The 20105-nt window shown below is 41.4% G+C and overlaps 1 protein-coding gene across 1 annotated transcript in view; it reads right to left on the bottom strand.

The window, feature by feature from the left end:
- Positions 1-19212, bottom strand: part of GRB2 (growth factor receptor bound protein 2) — a 62365-nt gene extending 43153 nt beyond the window's left edge. Inside the window, exons 1-2 of the mRNA XM_039859727.1 lie at positions 19033-19212; positions 11835-12049 (exon numbers count right to left, since the gene is read on the bottom strand). Of these exons, the coding sequence (XP_039715661.1) occupies positions 11835-11912 (78 nt within the window). The 5' untranslated portion in view covers positions 11913-12049; positions 19033-19212. The remainder of the gene's footprint in view (positions 1-11834; positions 12050-19032) is intronic.
- Positions 19213-20105: the final 893 nt, after the last annotated feature.

Here is a 20105-nt window from a genome sequence, read left to right as displayed (position 1 = left end):
CCACCAAAGACCAGGGCAACCAGCGTGGTCTCTGATGAGAGGGGGAGGATGTAACTCCTGGCATTTCACAGTGAAACCCAAAATGCTTTGAACATAAATACAGCAAATGTTATTTGGGTGGTGACGTTCTACAACTGGACTGTCCAAAAAAAACGTTCTGCAATGATGTAAATGTTCTATATCTGCGCTGCTTAATATAGTAGCCACTAGCCACATGTAGCTAATGAGGTCTTGAAATATGACCGATGCAAGTGAAGAAATAATATTTTTATTTAATTTAAATTTATATAAATTCATATAAATTTAAATAGCCATAGATGGTTAGTGACCATAGTACTAACAGTATGGTAAATATCAGACATACGGAGGACAAATACTTCGTGGTCCAACCGCATAACGTCACTAACATGCATTACATGAGAAATAACATCTTCTACAGAAACACCAATTTAGCTTTTAGAAAACAGTGTGGCATTAAGTAGGAACTATCAAAGAATCAAAAGAACAAATATATGACTAAACAGCGTGGCATCCTGTATGGAATTCTGGAACAGAAAAAAGGAACTTAGGAAAAACTAAAGCAATCTGAATGAAGTATGGACTTTAGTTAATAATGTATCAATACTAGTTCAGCAATTATAACAAATGCACTACACTAATAGATGTTAATAATGGGAGAAATTGGGTGTGAGATGTATGGGAACTCTGTGTTATCTTCACACTTTTTTTGTGAATCTAAAAATGTTTTAAAATAAAGTAACTTTAAAAAAACCTACGTTAAACAAACAAGGTTCAGTAAAGATGTTGTAACAGTTTTACTTTTATCTGAACCAGGGGTCCTGTTGAGGAGACACAGCACACACAGCATCCCTGTCTTATTCTACCCTCCCTGTAAACAGAATACAGAATTTTGGGGCTTCCACACTTCTATCTGATAAACAATATTAACTGAGTAAATGTTGTCAGGTCTATGAAGAAATCTTGAGCTTGTTTATTTACTTGAGCAATTTTCCTTCAGAGGCTTCATGAAAAGGTACTGCATTTTCCACTTTCTTGACCGCCAACTTTTTACACTTTAGAAACTAACATCAAGATTGCAGATTTCAGGTGTATACCCCTCTGGACTACACACATATTTGCTAAGTATAATTCACGTTCTGGTTATGAAGAAAATAAAAGGCTCAATCCTTCCCATTCCTGAAGTACTTACCAAAACATTTAGTGTTCAGTTCATGCTATTTTCAATACATAGAAAGTTCCAGTAAAAAGTAACCCCACTTAGAAATGCTATTCGATACTTTGCATATACAAATGTGTAGTAGAAACCTATTTCCATAAAATACGTCCTTAGAAGGGAGCAGTGGTGTCGCAGGTATGAAATCTGAGTTTGGCACTCACCTAAAGTCTTTTACAAAACGTAGAAGTGTCATAATTATTTTGAAGCTCTTGCATGTGCCACACTACTGTCAATATGGCTCATGTCTCCTTTTATAACTGCCAAATACACTGACAGGCAATTAACCTCACAAGTTTAAGTGTTCTAGACAATTCCAACAACTCTTTAGAGTTGATAAAAAGCTTTGCTAATGTTAGAAGTCTCAGCAAGTCAGGCATATCTGGATGGACAAAGCAGTCATGAGCATTTCTAAATTATCTCAAAACTTTTCGATACTCACATCTGACTAAGTGTGTTTCAGTCAGAACACCCAGTGCATATCTCTAGCATAGGTCTTAAAACAGTGCATTACTACATATTACGTGTATCTTAAACCCTTTGTATTAAGCATAGTGCCCTTCATGGAGGAGATACTCAGTAATTTGTTGCTGTTACTCATTAAGATGCTGGATAAGTAGTCTTAAGAATTCATCCAAATTCTGCTATCATGAACACACAGTATGACTTTCCAAGTTAATGAAAACTGAAAAGTATTAGTTCTTTCTATACCAGTAACCTAAATTTAGGAGATGAAAAATGTTAATCTCAAGGAAAGACCTGTAGGGCTACTAGTTTCCACTTTTAGCGCTACATGAGGCCATTAGTCACAACTCATCTGGATATCTGATGTGGACAAGATTAGCACGACTTTTGGGAAACTTCATGCCAATTTCAGGTTTACGATCTACTGACTCAGCTTTTAACACATGACTCTGAGGAAGTCTTAATCATTCTGAACTTCTCCGATAACCTAGCATAGAAATCCTTCGAGCTACTGTTTTTTTCTAAAGAGGTACAGTATACTTAAGCAGAAACCCCATCCTCCCTTGCAAAGCTGAAGTACCTGCTTACTTTCATTATTTGAAACCTCGAATATGGTTTCCCTGTGTTTCTCACCATACCCAAAAAATAGAGTATAAGTAACGATGGCTACATTCATTAAATGTTTTTTCTGAAAGGTTACAGAAAAACTAACAGTGATTTTCTCTGGGGAGTTTACCTTTTACATTTTCTAACGAGTGAGACATTGATTTGTTCACTTAATTTCATAAAGTTATCTGGGTGACAGGGGGGAGTACGACCCAACTTTCTTTAACATTTTTCTATTAAATAATTCTAATAAATGTTTTAAAAGGGTAAAATGAAGGCACTTGATGTTTTAAACCCACAGCAGATAACTATATCCACTAAGGATGTCAAATTTTTATTTTCTCTCTCAATCTTACTTTTTTAAAGCCAAATGTTTTATAGAAGTTGATAAATAATAAAATATAAGCCTGACTAGAGCTATATATGGACAAAAGACAAGGAGGGAGAAATGGATAATTAAACCTCTGAAAAACTGCAATTTGGCTGCAATAGTAATTTTAATACAGTTTAGAGACTGACCTAAGTCAAAATTAAGAATGTAAGAAAGCACAAAACATTACTTTCATAACATTACTTTCGAAGAGAAGCTAGACACAACTAGATGTCTGGGCAGCAAGACTAGTTTTAGGGCTAATCTGTTTGTTCGTAAGGAAAAGAGGATGAGCATTTTTCTAGTTTATCGTCATAGATTCTACATAAAGCCTATGCAATAGTGCTAGACGACGTGGAGGATGCTGGTGCTTCCTGCACCAAGAGGAGTCTGAATATGAAATAAATCTGCTCCATGAAACTGTACGCGGTGATTTTTTTTTTTTTCCTTGGAAGAAAGCAAAATAGGCCTTAAAATGTCTGTTAACTTGTAAACTGACACCTGGAAAACTACTGTAGTGTTTTTGTTTTTTCTAGATTTTCTGAATGTGAAACTAATATACACTTGCAAAAATATCCATTATAGAAATGCGTGCTACGGAAAGTGAAAGTTCACCATAATCCTAATATCCAAGGAAAACCAACTGTTCTCAACATGATAGTTTTTTTCCTTTATTTTTGCACCCTCATGTAGAGTGACTTACGGAAACACCCTCACTTTACATGAGGGTGTTTCCGTAAGTCACTCTACCTTTTTCTCAAATGCTCTCAGCAGAGCCTCCTGGCTCTAGAGCTAAACATTTGCAGCAGCGACTAAACAAAGCCTGGTTTGTCTGTCTTCTCATCTTCTTCCAACCATGAGTTAGGATGATCTTCCCTCCTGAAGGAATTCCCTCAGCCAAAGAAGTAGAACAATTAAAACTACATCTATGAATACACACCAAATTTCTCAGCTATAAAATTTACTTTTTAACTTAATCTAACAAAGCTATATAAGCGAATTAATCACCTGAAGGAATAGCACAAAATAAAATGTGCCTCAGAAAAACTAAGTGCTGTCGTCAAATATCTTAGATGCTGAGAAGAGAGGTTCGATCGGTTCAAAACTCTGGTTCCACGGTCCTTTAAAAAACTGTCGAACTGAAATAACGTTCGATGTTAAAGGTCAGAGAATGAAGCAAACATCAGCTGTGCTGTTATATATCTGGCTACGATTATGGGCCATTCTCGTTAAACTTGACCTCAAGTAGGTAATCTGCTCAGTCTTCCTGGAGAGTAGACCAACATATATAATATTAAAAGCCTCCTTTGAGATTATGAACTAAATTAAATTATTAATAGAAACAAGCTAAATATCCTGCAATAAGGAAACAGTTAAGTCAATTACAGTTCATTAACTTTAAAAGTATTTTAAAATATTAAACCATTAAAAATAATTAGTAAAACTAACGTGGGTAAATGGTAACATATGTTGTGTTTTGAGTCCACTACAATTTCAGCATTTAAAAAAATGTATGTACGATGATAAGGCCCAGAAGAGACCTGAAATAGTGAAATACTGGAGTGGGAGGTTCATTTAGGATTTTGAGTTTCCTATCTTTTTTTAATTAATGTTAAAGTAAATTTTAAATATTAAAACAAAATGGTATTGCTACTAAAATGCTGTAAGTATATTCCTTTTCCTCTAGTAATCCATTTCAAGCCATACATATTTTACCTATGAAAATAAAGATCTATGAAGTAATGACACAAAGAAGACATTCGATGATCGATATTCTCACTGAAAATAGATAGTTCTTTCTTGTTCTCTGTGAAGCCTACAGTTTGAAGGTCCAAACTGCATTTCCTCTCACTTTACACTAAACTGGTGTTTTTCATATTTTTCAAAGCAAAATATTACAAAAGTCTTTTGCCATTTGCTCAACCTAGATTTTAAAAGTCCACTGTTAACTAAAGAATAAATTAATTAAAAAGTAAGGCCATTGTTAAGGTGAGGAAAAAGTTTCAGTATTTTACACCTGATATCAGTACCTGTTTGGATAAAAATAGGACAGTGTCTGTGAGAACTGCTGCTCGAAATGGGCCAGAGTAGGCTCTAAGCTCTCCCACAGGGTAAAGAAGGAAACCTATTAAAGCATTATTTATAGCATCCTTAACATTTTTAAAAGCTGTTTGGGGGAAACCATCTATTCTTGGTATTGAGACCAGAGAAAATGTCCTCCCACAGGTAGGTCCTCACTGAGGACACCTACCAATAGTAAAGGCTCCTTATCATCCTCACAGTAAGTCCAAGCATGAGCTTTTCCTGGGGCTGTTTCTTCTAACATCTCTTAACGTTAGCCAACAGCATAATCCCAAAGTTGCATTCAGCCAAAGAGAGCCCCCACCCGGTGCCCCGACAGGACACTGGGCAGGTACCAATCTCTTTGCTTTCAGGTTTAATTCTGAGACCAAAGACTTTTCAGAATGGAAAAACTACTTGTCTTTCACACAATCCTCCATCAATACCCTGCTTTCAGCAGAGCTGTGGGATGAGGTTTAAACAGGTCTGATCGAGGTAATATCAGGACAAGCACCCAGCCAGTTTTAGGGGTAGAGTCATGTGACTTAACCATTAGCTGCCTCGGCCAGGGGTTATCAAAGTGTGCACCTGAATAACATTAATAAAACTAACGGCAGCTGGCATTTCTGTCTGCTTTATGCTAGGCACTGCTTTAAGCACACCAATATATGAGTTCTTTGGATTCTCACTGTGACGCTGGGTAGGAAGGTGCTAGTCCCATTTTACAGATGGGAGAACCAAAGCACAAAGCAAACTGTCCAAGATCACAACGCTGAACTGGCCGGTGGCAGAGGTGGGAGTCAAAGGTGGGTCTAGCCTGGGGTACAAGTTCTTTACCACGATGCAGGTGTCTCTCATTCCACGTCCACAAGGAAGCAAAGCTGAGGGAGCACCTGCCAACGGGATCCAGATTTTCCTCAAAAAGTCATTGAGTCACTTTTAAAAAGGTCTCTAAGTCGTATGACGCTGAGCACAGTGAACTAAAGATTTAAAAGTAGGTTAAACCTCAACCATTAAAAAACCAACCAACCAATCAGCTCCTGACCAGAGCACTTTAACTTCCTGGAATAGCTGTCAAGGTAAAAAAGATGCAAATGTTAACTACTTACTGTGTGAAATAACTTTACTGTTTTAATAAAACTGATAAAGTAATACAAAAGAACACACACGCAAAAGAAGTAAAAATCACCTGGAATCCAGCACCTTGGAGAAAACTGTTACCTTTTAAGAGGACCATTCAGAAAAAAGTCCGTGTATTTAACAAGCAAATAGAAATAGCGGTTTCCCTGCGATGGTCTCTCTCTGTCTCCGTCTGCCTGTCTGTCTGTCTCTCTCGTCTGCCCTCATCTTGGTATGACAAGACCCGACAGGGTAGTAGTTAAGAACACGGAATCTGGACTCAAAGTGGCCTGGATGTGAATCCTAACTCGTGTACCTGGGTAAGTTACTTAACCTAAACCTTAGGTTCCTGATCAGTAAAATGAGGATAATAGCATCTGTCTTTATAGGATTACTGTGAGGATTAAAAAGGAATGCAAGTAAAAGGCTTAGCTTAGTGCGAGGACATACTAAGCACTAGATATATTAGTTACAGTATTACTTTTTAACAGAAGATCCATTAAACACTTCTCTGCGCAAGAGTAGACATTACTGTGTTGATAGAGCTACCTCAACATTAACACCTTCAGGTATTCCTTTTTACAGGTACCATAATCTACTTATATAGCCTCCTACTGATTGGCTACTTAGGTTTTTTTCTAATATGGTAATTCCATAGATTTGAAGATGCCCTTTTTACACATTTTAACATCTCTGAAATGCATCTTACAAATGATAGTATTACAAATGATATAATTTAATTGAAGAAATTTCTTCTCTAGGTGGCGCAGATTCTCTGAAATAAACATCTCTATGTCTGTCTACATTTTTAAAACTCGCTTGAGACTCCTCCTAGACTTTGTAAAAGTGGAATTGTTGGGTCATTTTATGTTCTGATACATATCACCAGGCCACTGCTCAGAAAGATCGTATTGGCATAAGCATCCACAGGGAGGAGGTGACAGTACCCGTTTCTCCACACCCTGGTGAATGGAGGGTAGGGGTTAATCTTTTTCTCACCTTTGCAAATCTGACGAGCGGAATGACCTCATTTTTTTGTTTCATTTCTTTCATCGATGAAGTCAACTTACTTTAGACAGGATCTCCAATAAATCACTCAGCAGAATCAGCGCCACAAGATGACAAGGCAGATGCCTTACAATTCTGGTTTATTCATCCTGACAGTTTGGAGGGGCCCCACTGTACTGCACAGGGAACATGGTGGCCAGACCTAAGACCAAAGCCCAGCTCTGCCACTTACTAGACGTGTGAACCTGAGCAAGTTACCTAACTTCTGAGACTGGTTCTGCTATTAGCCCCAGCCAAAAGATGGGGCTAATAACACCAACTTCTTAGTGCCCCAAATTAGAAATGATGTATAACTCCACGGCATATAGTAAATGCTTCATAAATGGTAGCTATTCAATGACAACTTCAACTACAATGACTTACAGAGGTGAAACCTGCAAGACCCCAAAGGAACACTGCATTTCCTTCTTTCTTTTGCCAAACAAGGCTGACTAGTCTTCCGCCAGCCTCCCAAAAGGAGTCTCATATAGAAACTGAAAGTTCATTCTTGGCATCTATTTAGAAATAGTCCATTCAGATGACAGGGGTGAAATGGATATAATGAAAGGCAAACAAATTATCTGAGAACGCAAACAGTCCTCATTCTTAAAAGATTAAATGCAATATTCTGAGTTTAGTCAACAAGACTGATAAGAATTCTTATCAGCAGGCAAAGAAATGGTTCTATAAAGTATACTGACACTTGAACTTTAAAACAGTGAAGAAAAAAGGAACCACCCAACCTCATTTTGGGGTTTTTTTTTAGGTTTTATAATTTAAACACCTGATATGAGACTCGTGTACCAAAATCCAGCTGTTGTGTAAACTGTAACCAATGAAACCGCAGTTCAGATTCCTGCTCTCAGAAGCATCCCCCACGGGCATTCTTTTCTGTTACATGGGAGACGTATTCAAATGCCCCCATGTGACAGGCAGGAATCCCATTATTTTTCCTACCAGCACCTCTGAGATGCCCCTGTCCTTCATCCCTAGTCTCTAATACCTATGTGGACACTTAGCTCACAATCTGATTACTGCAGCCTTCCAGGCTGGGCCACCCAGCGCACCTCCTTGCAAGCCACTCTACACACAGAACACATTCGTGATCGGCTAAAAACCCCCAGAAGCTTCTTAAGGCGATGATCAAACTCCAAACTCTTGAGTTTTTCCTATGTGGCTCCAATTCTACCTTATTTTCCATTGTGTCACAGTCTATAACCTTGCTGTAGCATTGCTATCTCAAATACAACAAGCACACTCCCCTGCCTCCCTTCTCACCTAGCCCCGTCCTACTCAGCGCACGAGGTCCAATTCAGGTCACACTCCTTTCTCTCAGCTTCCTCTGACTTCAGCTCTTATCGCTCTCTCCCCTTCCTGAATTATTCTGGCAGTGATGATGTGCAACGCAACTTTGGCATTCCACTACCTACCAGTTCACTATTAAGTACCAATAACTTGTGACCTTGGAGAGATCATTTAACCTCTGTGGGCCACCATTTCTTCATGTGTAAAAAAATAAAAGTCTAAATTAAGAGATTTTAAAAAGTCTTTTCCTGTTCTAAAAACCCTCTCATTTGACACACTGCCATGCGCTGTTTCAGACATTAATCTCACTTCTCTTATTTGACTGTAGAGTTTCCTAACGGGTGAAAGTACATCTTCTAGTTCTTCCCCAGCTCTCAAAGCAACTTATTCCAGGATGTGGCTCAAGGAGATGCTCAGTAAATGACAGTGGATAGGGTTATCAGCACTGAGACAGAAGACTTCAAAGATCCAAGTGTGAACCCAAGACCTAGTTCTAAAGCAGCTTGGGAACGGGCAGAAGTAGTCAGTGGTAGACGGGGCGGAAGCCACCTAGTGCTCCACTGTTGGCTCTCTCCTATAGCCGAGGGCCTGCCCTGATGGAAAATAAGACGTCAGCCCGAGAATGGAATGAGCACAGGTTCGAGAGCTCAAAATCGTTTCTTAATTCCTATGCGGCGCTGCTGGAAGCACATGCATGAAGCCCCTAGACGGCAGATGCAACTTCTAGGTGAGTTCAGATACGAGTGCTCCAGGGCAGAGTATTCAAGAGCCTTGTTGAATGGAGCACCCTGGGACTATATAAAGCCTGCCCTCCGAAAGTGGGAAAAAGTCATGCTCAGTTCGGCCATGCGAGGCCTGAAACCTGCAGCAGAAAAGCAATCCCTTCCATTTCTAGGCCCCAGTGCCCTCCCCTCCCCTCCCCAAGAAAAACACAAGCTTTTACAAGAGGAAAAGTAACAAAGGCAGATATATTGAAGCATTCAGTTCTATTTTAGGCTTCCAGTAAAACCTTTCTATTTTTCTCTTTTCTCAGGGCAGCACAAGTCGATATGTAAAAAGTAAGGAAGTGGTCTGCTGGAAGACAGGAGTCAGCGTCAAGCAGAAGTTAACTGGGAACTCCAAGACGGTGAGAGGACCCAATCCCTCCGGACTCCGGGCAGAGGGCTAAGCCCCCTTCTTTCATTATTTTCAAATAAAACGTATTTGACACCAACACGCACTGCCCCCTTTATGAAGAGACAACAAATATATCCCTATTTCAATCAAGTTAAACTGCTCGATGCTATTCCAGCCACTTCTAAACATGTTTTGGCTCACAACTAAGCTCCTAAACAGTTAGCAAATCAAATCAAAGCCACTCAAACAAAGCCTATTACTCCTTGAATAACCAAATGAAGAAAACACAGCTTTTTTATTTTTAACAGCTCTCAAGACAAAGCAATGTCCCTCATGTCCCTCCTCTTCACTCAGCTGTTTCACAGAATTACGAGACAAAGGGCAACTACTGTATCATCACTCTTTTTTTTTTGGAGTAAAGCCACAAGATTACTAACAAACAGCTAATGGCTACCATTCAAAAGCAATAATGGCATTATGACTTCATATGCCAGTTATCTACCAAATTGGAAAGAACCAAATCTATGTTACTTTTCTCTCCCCAAAGAAAATCTCAAAGTAAATGGGAGCACTCTGATTCACTGCCTCTCTCCCACCATAAAAATGTCTGGGGCAGTGTTAAATAGTGTCATCTTCTCTAATCACGGGATGGGAGAAACGGGTTTTACACTTGGTTCAAGAGGTTACTAATTTAAGTTGGAGAACTTATAAAATGTTCATGGTCTAGGTTTAGAAAAAGTTCAGTGATAGTAAACAGCAAAAACTGTTGTCTAAAAATTCTTTAAAATAGATATCAAATCCCTAGTTTTACTTTGCTGCTTGAGAGCTAAATATGCAATGGGATAAACCTAGAGAAAAATGTGAATTACCAGGCTTCCAGGTTCAAGTTTGTAGGGTAAATTTAATGGAGAAATCAGTGTGTATTTGAAAAGAAAAAAAAGGCCCCTAAGGGTTTTTGTACAGGCTACAAATGTGGGTACTTGAGTAGCCAATCTTCCGATATCACTAGTGGGTTATCTGCCAAAAACAGTAATCATCTATGAATACATCAAATTACTTCCCTCCTCTGTACACCAACGATAGAGTAATTCAGTAGTCTAAGTTATGTTTGCTTTGATTTCTAGCTCTCCAAGAAAACAGAAACGGAAGACATATGTCACTCTAAAACGTATAGCTGATTCTGTTTTTGGGCAATTTAGTGCTGATTTTGAGAATACCCTCAAAAAAGCTTGGCGTCACAAAAACAGCTCTGAATGGAACAGTTTCCTTCTCCGTAAAGGGCTCTTCAGTGTCACCTGCTACAAAGTCCATCATACAGGTCTACATTAAACCACTGTGCAGTAACTTTAGAATAGAACACCACGCCCCTGATGAGAGCAAAATAGTAACTCTCCATAGGTCTGCATAACTTAAAAAACAACAACAACAAAAAAAACAACTAGTCATTTTATAAAGGACTAGATTTCTACATTGCCATTTTCCTTCTCTTTGTAAAATTCTGATAATTTCATTCAGGGCTAGTACACAAATGGTGGCAAATTCCAGCAATCAAACTAAGGATCAGAGGGGAAAATGTCAAAATTTGAAACAGTGAATACGAAAACATTGAACTTCAGGTTTTCCTCATTTAGAGCTGACACACTATTCAATAACACTCACTTTTGTAAATAAATAAATAAATAACATATCCAAAAGGGCAGGCTGCTCCAGTCAACTGAGTAAACAACATAATTAACATGTGCCAGGTGGAAAGCAAATCCTCATGTTAATAGTGGGGCCCAAAATGAGCTGCAAACTCTAAAGCAGCTCAGTTCCAAACTGTCAGCAGGTTTCTTTTGTGCAATCAGAGTGTAATATGGGGTAATTGCTCCAAGTTTCTTCTAAGAAAATCGAAATCTGACTTGTACAACTGCAAGCTAAACCATATTATTTGGAACTCCATTCGTTTTCTCGCAAAGAGTAAAAATGCATTGAATTCTTTAATAAGTTTTGGCATATACTTCTAACCACCTCTCTAAACCAGGAGAAATTAATTTAACTGACTGACTAGGATCAAGTTCCAGAATGCAGAAATCTTTTGACTATGTAAAATAAGACTGAGTGCTTTTACATAAAGACTTCGATACTTCGAGTTTAGGTCTTTCAAAAAATCCTCTGATTTTTAATAAAACTCTATGAGGTAAATCAATCTACTCTTTTACTCCCTTACTACAATCATATTGCTTTGACTTTATCTGAAATAGCACCAATATCGACAAGCAAACAGAAACACTCGAGGCATTCACACAAAGGCAGTTAAAGACCGTACACCGCACCGACCCTCTGAAGTCATATTTAATATTCCACTCGCCGTCTATCTCTGCCATCCAGATCACACACCACACGGTGGTCAACGTTAAAGTGGGCGATGAAGAAAGGAGGAGCACGGTTTCTTTGTGTGTCATCGGGGCAAAGAAGGTGGGCGAGCACAAGGAGAGGCCAGCTCGGCATTTGCCTGGCATCAACACTTACCTTGAGGATGTCCCCCCTTTTGAAGCTCAGCTCGTCGTCTGCAGTGGCTTTGAAGTCATACTTGGCGATGGCTTCCATTCTGAGCGCTGCTCAGTGCTCGGCAGCCTGAAGCAGGGGGAAGGGAGTCTTCCCTGCTGAAGCAGCCCAGCGCTCTGGGCTCAGCCTCGCCTCTCTTCTGGGACTCGCTCCTGCACTCCGGGACACACAATGCCACCCTGAATCAGAAGACGATGATTGAGAGAAGTGGCCAGGATCGAAGGCAGCCCCGCCCTGCCAATCGGCCTGCTGTCCCAGCCCCCACGCCCCCTGGCTCGGCTGGCTCAACCCTCCTCCCTCCCTCCTAGGCAGGAGCCCTGATCTCGTTCTTCCTCTCTTCAGCCTCAGGCCCAGACGACTGACAGGCCTGCTGGCCAATGGTGGCAGCTGTTCGAGCGATTCCAGAATACACTTCCTCTTCCTTCCCGCTGGGCGTGCACGGTGTGCAGGAACCGGCAGGAGCCCCTTTGAGTCTCTGCCTTTCCTCCCTCACCCCTTACACTCTCCTCCGGGCACGAAATGCAGTCCACTGGGGAAGGGCCTCCCTCCGGGTTGACATCCTACTTTTCTCAGTTAAATAGGCTGATCTCTCTCTTTTCCCCCGCCAACCTTTCTGCTTTTCTGAATATGCTGGGTCCCCTACCCACAGCCCAAAGCAGTCACTGCACGCTTTGGTCCTGAGATGCTTCTAACTCTTCTTGGAAACTAAGCCTTGGTCTGCTCCAAGGAGAGCCTGAGAAAGTGAACAGAGGAACCACTTTTCCATTCGATTTACAACTCTCAGAGAAAGGTCCATCTGAGCCTTTTGCTGGTGGAGACCTGCTCTTACACCGCACCGCACCGCACCGACCCTCTGAAGTCATATTTAATATTCCACTCGCCGTCTATCTCTGCCATCCAGATCAGAGATAGTGGAGACCTCTCACGCGAGGCTCCCTCTCGCGTGAAGACCCCCCCAAAGCTTTAGGGTCCCCAAGTGCCTTGAAATAGATGTCCAAGGCTTAGCATTCCAGAAGCAGCCTCCGTATTGTTTCTAACCAGCTTCAGGAGCAAAGTTGAAGTCCTAACCTACACTCGAAAGGAATCTCTTTTTCAGAATCTGAGCTGCCAGATATGATGTCTGGGGAAAGACAGTGCAGGGAGATGGTGCCAGAAAGTCAAACAGAGGTCTCTCTCAGTTACCCTGAGAGCAGCTGCTTTGCTCAGAGCCGGAAGAGTACCAAACTGATCCAAATTGCATTTTGCAGGTACAGAGTCTATAATAACCCCCCGGTGGTGTACCGGGTGATGGGGAACTGTGGGCAGCACAATCGCTGCTACAGGAGAGTCTCCAGCCATAAATATGGGACACGACCTAGACCTCTGCATAACTAAAGGAAAATAAAGCTCCATTCTTGTTTCATCAGTCACTGTTTTCACTCGGGCTAAATAAAAGCAGAAAACAAGACCGACGCCAGCAGAATGGGGACAGATCATTTACAGTGACAACCTTCTGGGATAATTACTACCTAGCAGAGAACTCATTTGAAGGGTACGAGTGACTATTATTCTGTTCTAAAGGTGACAGTAGGGGCGTTCATTGAGCATAGCCGCAAAGGGACTAAGCGGTAAGCCTGCCAGGAGCGCTGAGATTAGAGGGGAATGAGCACTACCGAGGAGGGAAGGAATCTCCTGGTAATAAAAAGGCCTCCAATTCTGAAAGCCAAACCTTCTGCTGCAGGGAAACTAATAAACCAAACCAATACGCAGTCTGTCAGGCCAGACCGTGGATATCTTTATGTGGCGCTGGCCCAAAGAGAGGAAAGTAAAGCTTCTAGCAAATACAAAAAATGACAAAGATTAGTCTCGGAGTATTTGTGTGTATCCTTCAGCATCCTTAGTCTCTGTAGTTTTTTTTTTTTAATCAAACTAATCCATATTACTTTTTAAATCACTGTTATTAAAAAGTTTATGAAAAAGCAGTTTCCTACACCAACACTCACAAGCAATCACCCTCAATTTTGTTGTTAGCTTTCCCTTTGTATTTATTCACAATACTTCTAAATAATATACTTCTACTGCTGTATCTTAATTTATTCCAGCCCTCATCTATCGCCTGAAAGATGAGGACCTAGCTGTTCCGCCTCTGCCAACTGCCCCTTGCCTTATCTCAGAAATATCACATATTCTGGTTTAAGCAACAGTATTACAACACAGAATATTGTTCACTGGTGATTTAAATAATGTACTACAACCGACATTCCTTTCTATTTCTAGTACAATTCTTCATTTTTTTAGGCATTAATAACTGCTTTTCCTTTTCTGCTTACTTTCCAATGTGTGTACCTCTTTTCAATTTTTTTATAAATGCTCCAAAATCTCTGCAACATGCCTACCAATATTTCCCACAGACCCAGCCATTTATTTTCATTGCTATCCAAGTTTGACTGTTGGGATTAGGTATCAACAATGGTAAGCTGAAGAATAACTGAGCAGATCTAATAAGACAAGGAGTTTCATTTTTGAAAAATGTAAATCAGAAATCCAGAGCACCGTCACTGTCAAGGTACTATGTAGTAAAAGGGCACATGCATCTATCTACGTCATTTAGGGTTTCAGACAACTGCAGTGTAACTGAACAGCCACAGCCTGACAACCAAGATGGTTTTCAATACCAGTTTTCCTGCGGCTACTTGCCTACCACAGGTTTCCTAGGGAAAGCTTAAACAGACCAACGCTCTTGAAAATCATGTTTCAAGTGACTGCTGCTTTGTGAGATATAATCCGATAGAAATGAAATATCAAGCACAATCAATACTTCGTGGGGAAAACTTGAAGTGGTCAGCTTACTTAGGCTCTCCACAGAAGAGAACACACAGGCCAAAGGAATTCAAAAGGGTGTGTTTCATTAATAGAAAAAAGATCTATCACATTCGCAACACTAATTACTAAAAGGAAGAAATGTGAAAGTGGACACAATGTACGATGATTTTAATAGAGGAGACGGTGCTGTTCATTTCTCAAGATAATGGGCTGGGAGTACACTCAACACTGCAGCCTAATGACAGTATGTCTCAACTGTTACTGGCACACACCTCCACCACCCATCCCAAGCATCAATTTTAAGGCCAGTGCAGCTTGTTCATTTCAAGTACTATGCATTGTATCCTAAAATGCAGCCTCCTAAAGGTATTTATAGGATTTTGTTTTCCTTCTTCTATTTAACTTTCTTCTTTCCAAAAGTCAAAGAAAATAAAATACACGACAGCTACTGGGCCAGTAGAGCTTACTGTTAAAGCCTGCATGGTCTCTAAAGGCAGCCTAAACCAGATTCAAGTAATGACCCAGATGCTGACCAGCTAGAATTCTGGGCAAGTCTTTTAAACAAGCCCTAATTTTCTCTTAAATGGGGACAATATCACCTACTTTATAAGAGTCACTGAGCATTAAATTAGGTAATATAGATAATATACATGAAGTGCTTTGGACAGAACCTGACAGTAAGTCACAAAAAATAAGTTAAAATGTGACTCTACTTAAAACATATAAGATGGTCAACTTCACTATTAAAACTGCAAATTAAAACGAGGTTTCTTTCACTCACTAACTGGCAAACTTTTTAAAGATTTACAATATCCAGGCTCCGTAACACTCTGGGTAAACACTGACTCTTTACTCTATGCAATGTTCATTCATTTAACATTCTGAGCATCTATTATGACTGACAATGTGCTTGGTACTGGATTATAATAACAAAACCATCAAAGCCCACTCTCTAGCAGGGAATTAATTCAATATTTTTGGAGAAAATTTTGTAGTATCTGTTGACAACTTAAAAATACATATCCCTTGAATAAGCAATTCTACTTCCCAGATTTATCTCACTGATAGAGACACAAAGACCATATGCAAAATACATATATACCTGGATCAACATCCATGAGCATACCTATGGAATATTTTTCTATGAGTACCAAGATATATTAAGTTTTTAAAAAACTGCAGAAAAAGTATAGTTTATCACGTTTCTGTAGGACAAAATAATACATATCAGTGTGTGGCTAAAGAAAAAATCTAAAAGGTTAACAATGGTCATCTCTGGCAGCAGGATCACAGAATATTTTAACTTTCTGCACTATATATCTCAATTGTATTTTCAGTGTTTTTACTAGAAGCATGAATTACTTTTGTAGTTCAATGCTTTGGAGTTAGATCTGGATTCACTTGTCACTTCACCACTTACTGTATGGGTGACACTGGAAAAGTAAGTTGTATTCTCTAATCCCCAGAATCCCTCAGCTGGTAAATGGGGATAAAAGTCATTCTGGTTATTAAAAGAGACAGCACCTGTGAAAGCCTTAGCAGAGACTCTGGCATAAAGTGCTAAGTGCTGTTAACTAGCATCACCAGTCCCTTTTCAAGTATCAGTCCATATCTTTTCACAGAGTACCTGGAACTTCCATCCAAATACAGACTTTCTGGTAGGCGAATTGACACTCCTGGTAATTATAACCTTTAAAATTAAATTGCTTCATCTCACGGTCCTAACAATGCTCAAATATTACACATACAAAAACTAATCACATCAATACTCATTTATTCTATTAGGCTTTTAAATATTTACTCTGTATATACAGAAAGTGTAATTTTAAGTTGCATAATTTAAAGCCACACTCCAGTCTCATGACTTTATGGCTGTATTCTGTAACGACAGTTTTGGTCCTTGGTCCAGCTGCATCAAAACCACCCCATTCAGAGACTGATTCACCATGGGGTGCCTTGTGGAGCTCTGCAATGCAGTAGCTGTAGGCCCAGAACCTAATTTTAAATAAGATTCACAAATAATTCTTATGCGTTCGTTCTACATTTTAAGAATCACAACTGTACTATACTGGTGCCTTAATTAGATCTTAAACTTTGCATTCCAGATAATGCACGATGTTTTTGCATAAAATGAGAATAATGCATATTCACTTGGCACAACTGGGAAAAACCCAACTTTGACAAAGAAAACCAAAGACTCTCAATGGTCATTCAGTAGTGCCAGAAAGTTCTGAATTAAGCAAGTAACTATTAATTTCTTTCAAGAAAGCATGGTAGCATGGTGGGTCTCTATTTGTATTACTTTATTTCTCCAGAATTTATTACTCTTCTGCTCTAGGTAACAATTAGAACTGTTGCTGTACAACACGAAACATAACAGGAATTACTGAGAAAGATCTTTAAGTATCATCAACCAGTAGTCTTTAAAACCTAATAATCCCTCAAATCTGAATACACTTGCTGAGGAAGTGAACTGCCTCAAGCATTTAAATGATTACTTTTAGTATCAAAGAAAGCCGATTACAAAAATTAACTTTCTTGAGGGGAGGAGGATTCAGAAAATTTTGAACAAGGGAAGGAACAACGGAACAAATCGGGTTTTTGTTTTTGTTTTTTTTTGGTCAGAAAAACCAGTAACAATAACAAAGAAGGCAGATTCTGACAGATGCAGGAAAAGATGCCTGATTTTTAAAAGCCTGGTAAAGTACATGTGAAATTAATATTGTATGCCAACTATAATTTAAAAATAAAAAATTTAAAAAGCCTGGTAAAGAAAAAATTAGCATATTACAAATGGCCAAGCTTTGACTGATCGAAGGTCTAAATAAATGATATTTCCTTAACTGTTTCATGTCATCTTAACTCTATTTTTGTAATATGGTCGGTTTTCGTTTACCCGAACCACTCCCACTGAAAGCCAAAAAGAAGTCCTACAAGCCCCAAACTGACCTAATCTTCCTTCCTAATACAAAAGAGACACAGCAAGTAAAGTGTAAGACGGCACAAAAGCATGATCTTAAAATGAAGAAAACAACTACAGTATAAATGAGACGAGCAAGCTACACTTGTGACCTAGTGGCAGTATTGATTACTTACGGCTGAATTCAATCCTTTGAGCCTTCCAATTCAATTCCCAAGGGAACTTAAGTCTGGCATGGCTCAATAGCAACCCTTCTGGCTGGTTGAAGGAACACAGTGGACGCTTAAAAGTAAAGGATAAAGCAGGAAAGAAGGTATCTTCCCGGGAGAGAGAAAACGGATTCTTTATGTGAGAAAATGAACTGGGCCAAACGGCAGAAACCTCGGAAAATTATGCCAGAGAGAAGACAATAAGGAACAAGGGGAAGTAGATTAGAAAAAAGGTGGGGGAAGGGGGCAAGTGACTTGCATTACACAAGTAAGCATTTAGTGTCCGCAGTGGAATAGAGAGTAGATACAAAGGGAAGACAATGAGAGAAGTTACAAACTGAGAGACAAGAAAGCTAAAGAGACTAATGTTGATCTCTCTCGTGTGTCTTTTCGACTCTTTTCTGAGAGTCAGCACTACCCATAGACCTCGAGTGCACTCAGCTCCTCTGCAAACTGTACTTTCAGGGCATCAGAAGCCAGCCTAGAATAGCTCCCTGGATAAGCTGTAACTCACATAGCTCACGATCATATATGGAGAGCGTTACAAGAGACAATGACCAGTGCTTCTCTCGCCTCTCTCATTGAAATCTTTTCCTCGGGGCATTCCAATCAACCAACTGCTGCTTATTTATACATATATATTTTTGATAAATATTTTTCAGAGTAGTTAAAAGAGAGAGGAGAACAGAAGTAAAGGCATCCCGACTGGCTCTGGCAGCGAACGTTCTAACTCACGGTATTAATAGGGTTGGTGGGTACCCTCCCAAAATTCGGCCCAGACACCAGGACATGGTGACGTGGTGGCCGTGCAAGTTGAAGGAGCATCAATCACATTAGCAGCTCGCTGTGAATCCCCCGCCTCCCCGCCAAGTCAGAGTGACTCACAGAATGAGTACCCGGTGCTCTCGAGCTTCTCCTGCACCCCTTCTGTGCAAACCCTCAAGGAGGAGGCAAAGAATTTAATCAGGAGCCCCCCGCCCTCCTGCCCTGAAGTCCGGGGCTCTGTCCCAAGCCAAGGGCCGGGGAAGGACGGTCCCCAGGAAGGAAGCGCCCCAAAAGAGGAAACGTGAAGCCTGGAGCCCCGGGGATTCCGCTCTCGCCCCGAGCCTCGCCGCCCCGACCTCCAGCCCCGGCGGCCCTCGCAGGCTGGGTCCGCTCCCTGCAGGCCGACTCCCGCTGCGGAGCGGGGAGGAAGAGGCACCGGAGCAGCGCCGCGGCCGGGCGCACTCACCGTGGCGTAGCTGCTCCGCTCCGCGCCCGGCCGGCCCCTCCGCAGCTGTGCGAGCGGCCGCCAACCCCGCCGCTGCTTCCCGAGGGCAGCGCCTGTTGCCGCCGCTGTCACTGCCACAGTCTCCGTCGCCGCTGCCGCTGCCGCTGCCGCTGCCACCGCCGCCGCCGCTCCGCCGCCGCCCGGTAGCCGAAGCAGCACAGCCGCCTCGCTTCCGCTCCTCGTCGCGGTCCCGCGAGAACTTCCGCGCGCGGCCCCGCCCCGCCCCGCCCCCGCGAGACTTCCCCCGGCGGAAAAGGCCCAGAGCGCAAGCGCTCCTCCTCGGCCGCGCCCCCGCAGGTGGACCTTCTAGGCGCCGGGGCGCGTGCGCCAGGCCGCCCCGCAGCAGGTGGCACCCGCAGGGCTCCGCCCGCGAGGCGCTGTAACCCACTCGATGCCAGAGCGGGTAAATTACAGACCCTGGAGGAATATTTGAGAGAGCGGGGGCGAATCTCCCCCCAGCATGAAGCACTCCAAATAGAGGACCAGATCGTGGAATATTTGAGAATCTGGTGCAAACGAACTGCAATGTTAGGTGAATTCGTTCGTTCACTGAATGAATTAAGTGCCTAAGACTTTGCTAAGCGCGGTGCTAGGTATAGAAAGTACAAGGACGAACAGAAATCCTGGCCCTCAAGGAATTCACGGTCTAGAAGGGTGGGCAAACAGTAGACTTAGAATGCCATAAGTATTGTTGAAATTATTTGGGGAATGCTGAGGAAGCTAAAAGGCTAGGGGGAGGGGTCGCTACTCTGCCCACCTCAGAAAAGACTTCCCAGAGAAGGTGATGTGGTCATGTCTGAGCTGAGTCTTGGAGGATGAGTAGGAGTTCGCCAGACAGAAGTTGGGGTGAGGCGGTCCAGGCGAAGGGAACTGCAATCACTTACAAAGGAACGGAGGCGTAAGAGAGACTCGTGTTCTGTGCAATGCTTAATTTGATTCCTGTACGAGGCGGGGTGTGTACGGGGGAGTGGCAGAAAAATTAAGCTTGGAGAAATAACTCTGATTTTTCAGTTTCGAAAGCTCTTTCCAATTAA

This window comes from Pteropus medius, unplaced genomic scaffold (genome assembly GCF_902729225.1).
Source record: "Pteropus medius unplaced genomic scaffold, Ma_sr-lr_union100, whole genome shotgun sequence".
NCBI classification, from domain to species: Eukaryota; Metazoa; Chordata; class Mammalia; order Chiroptera; family Pteropodidae; genus Pteropus; species Pteropus medius.
Note: the sequence above shows the minus strand (reverse complement) of the source record. Positions and strands in the feature narration are given on the sequence as shown.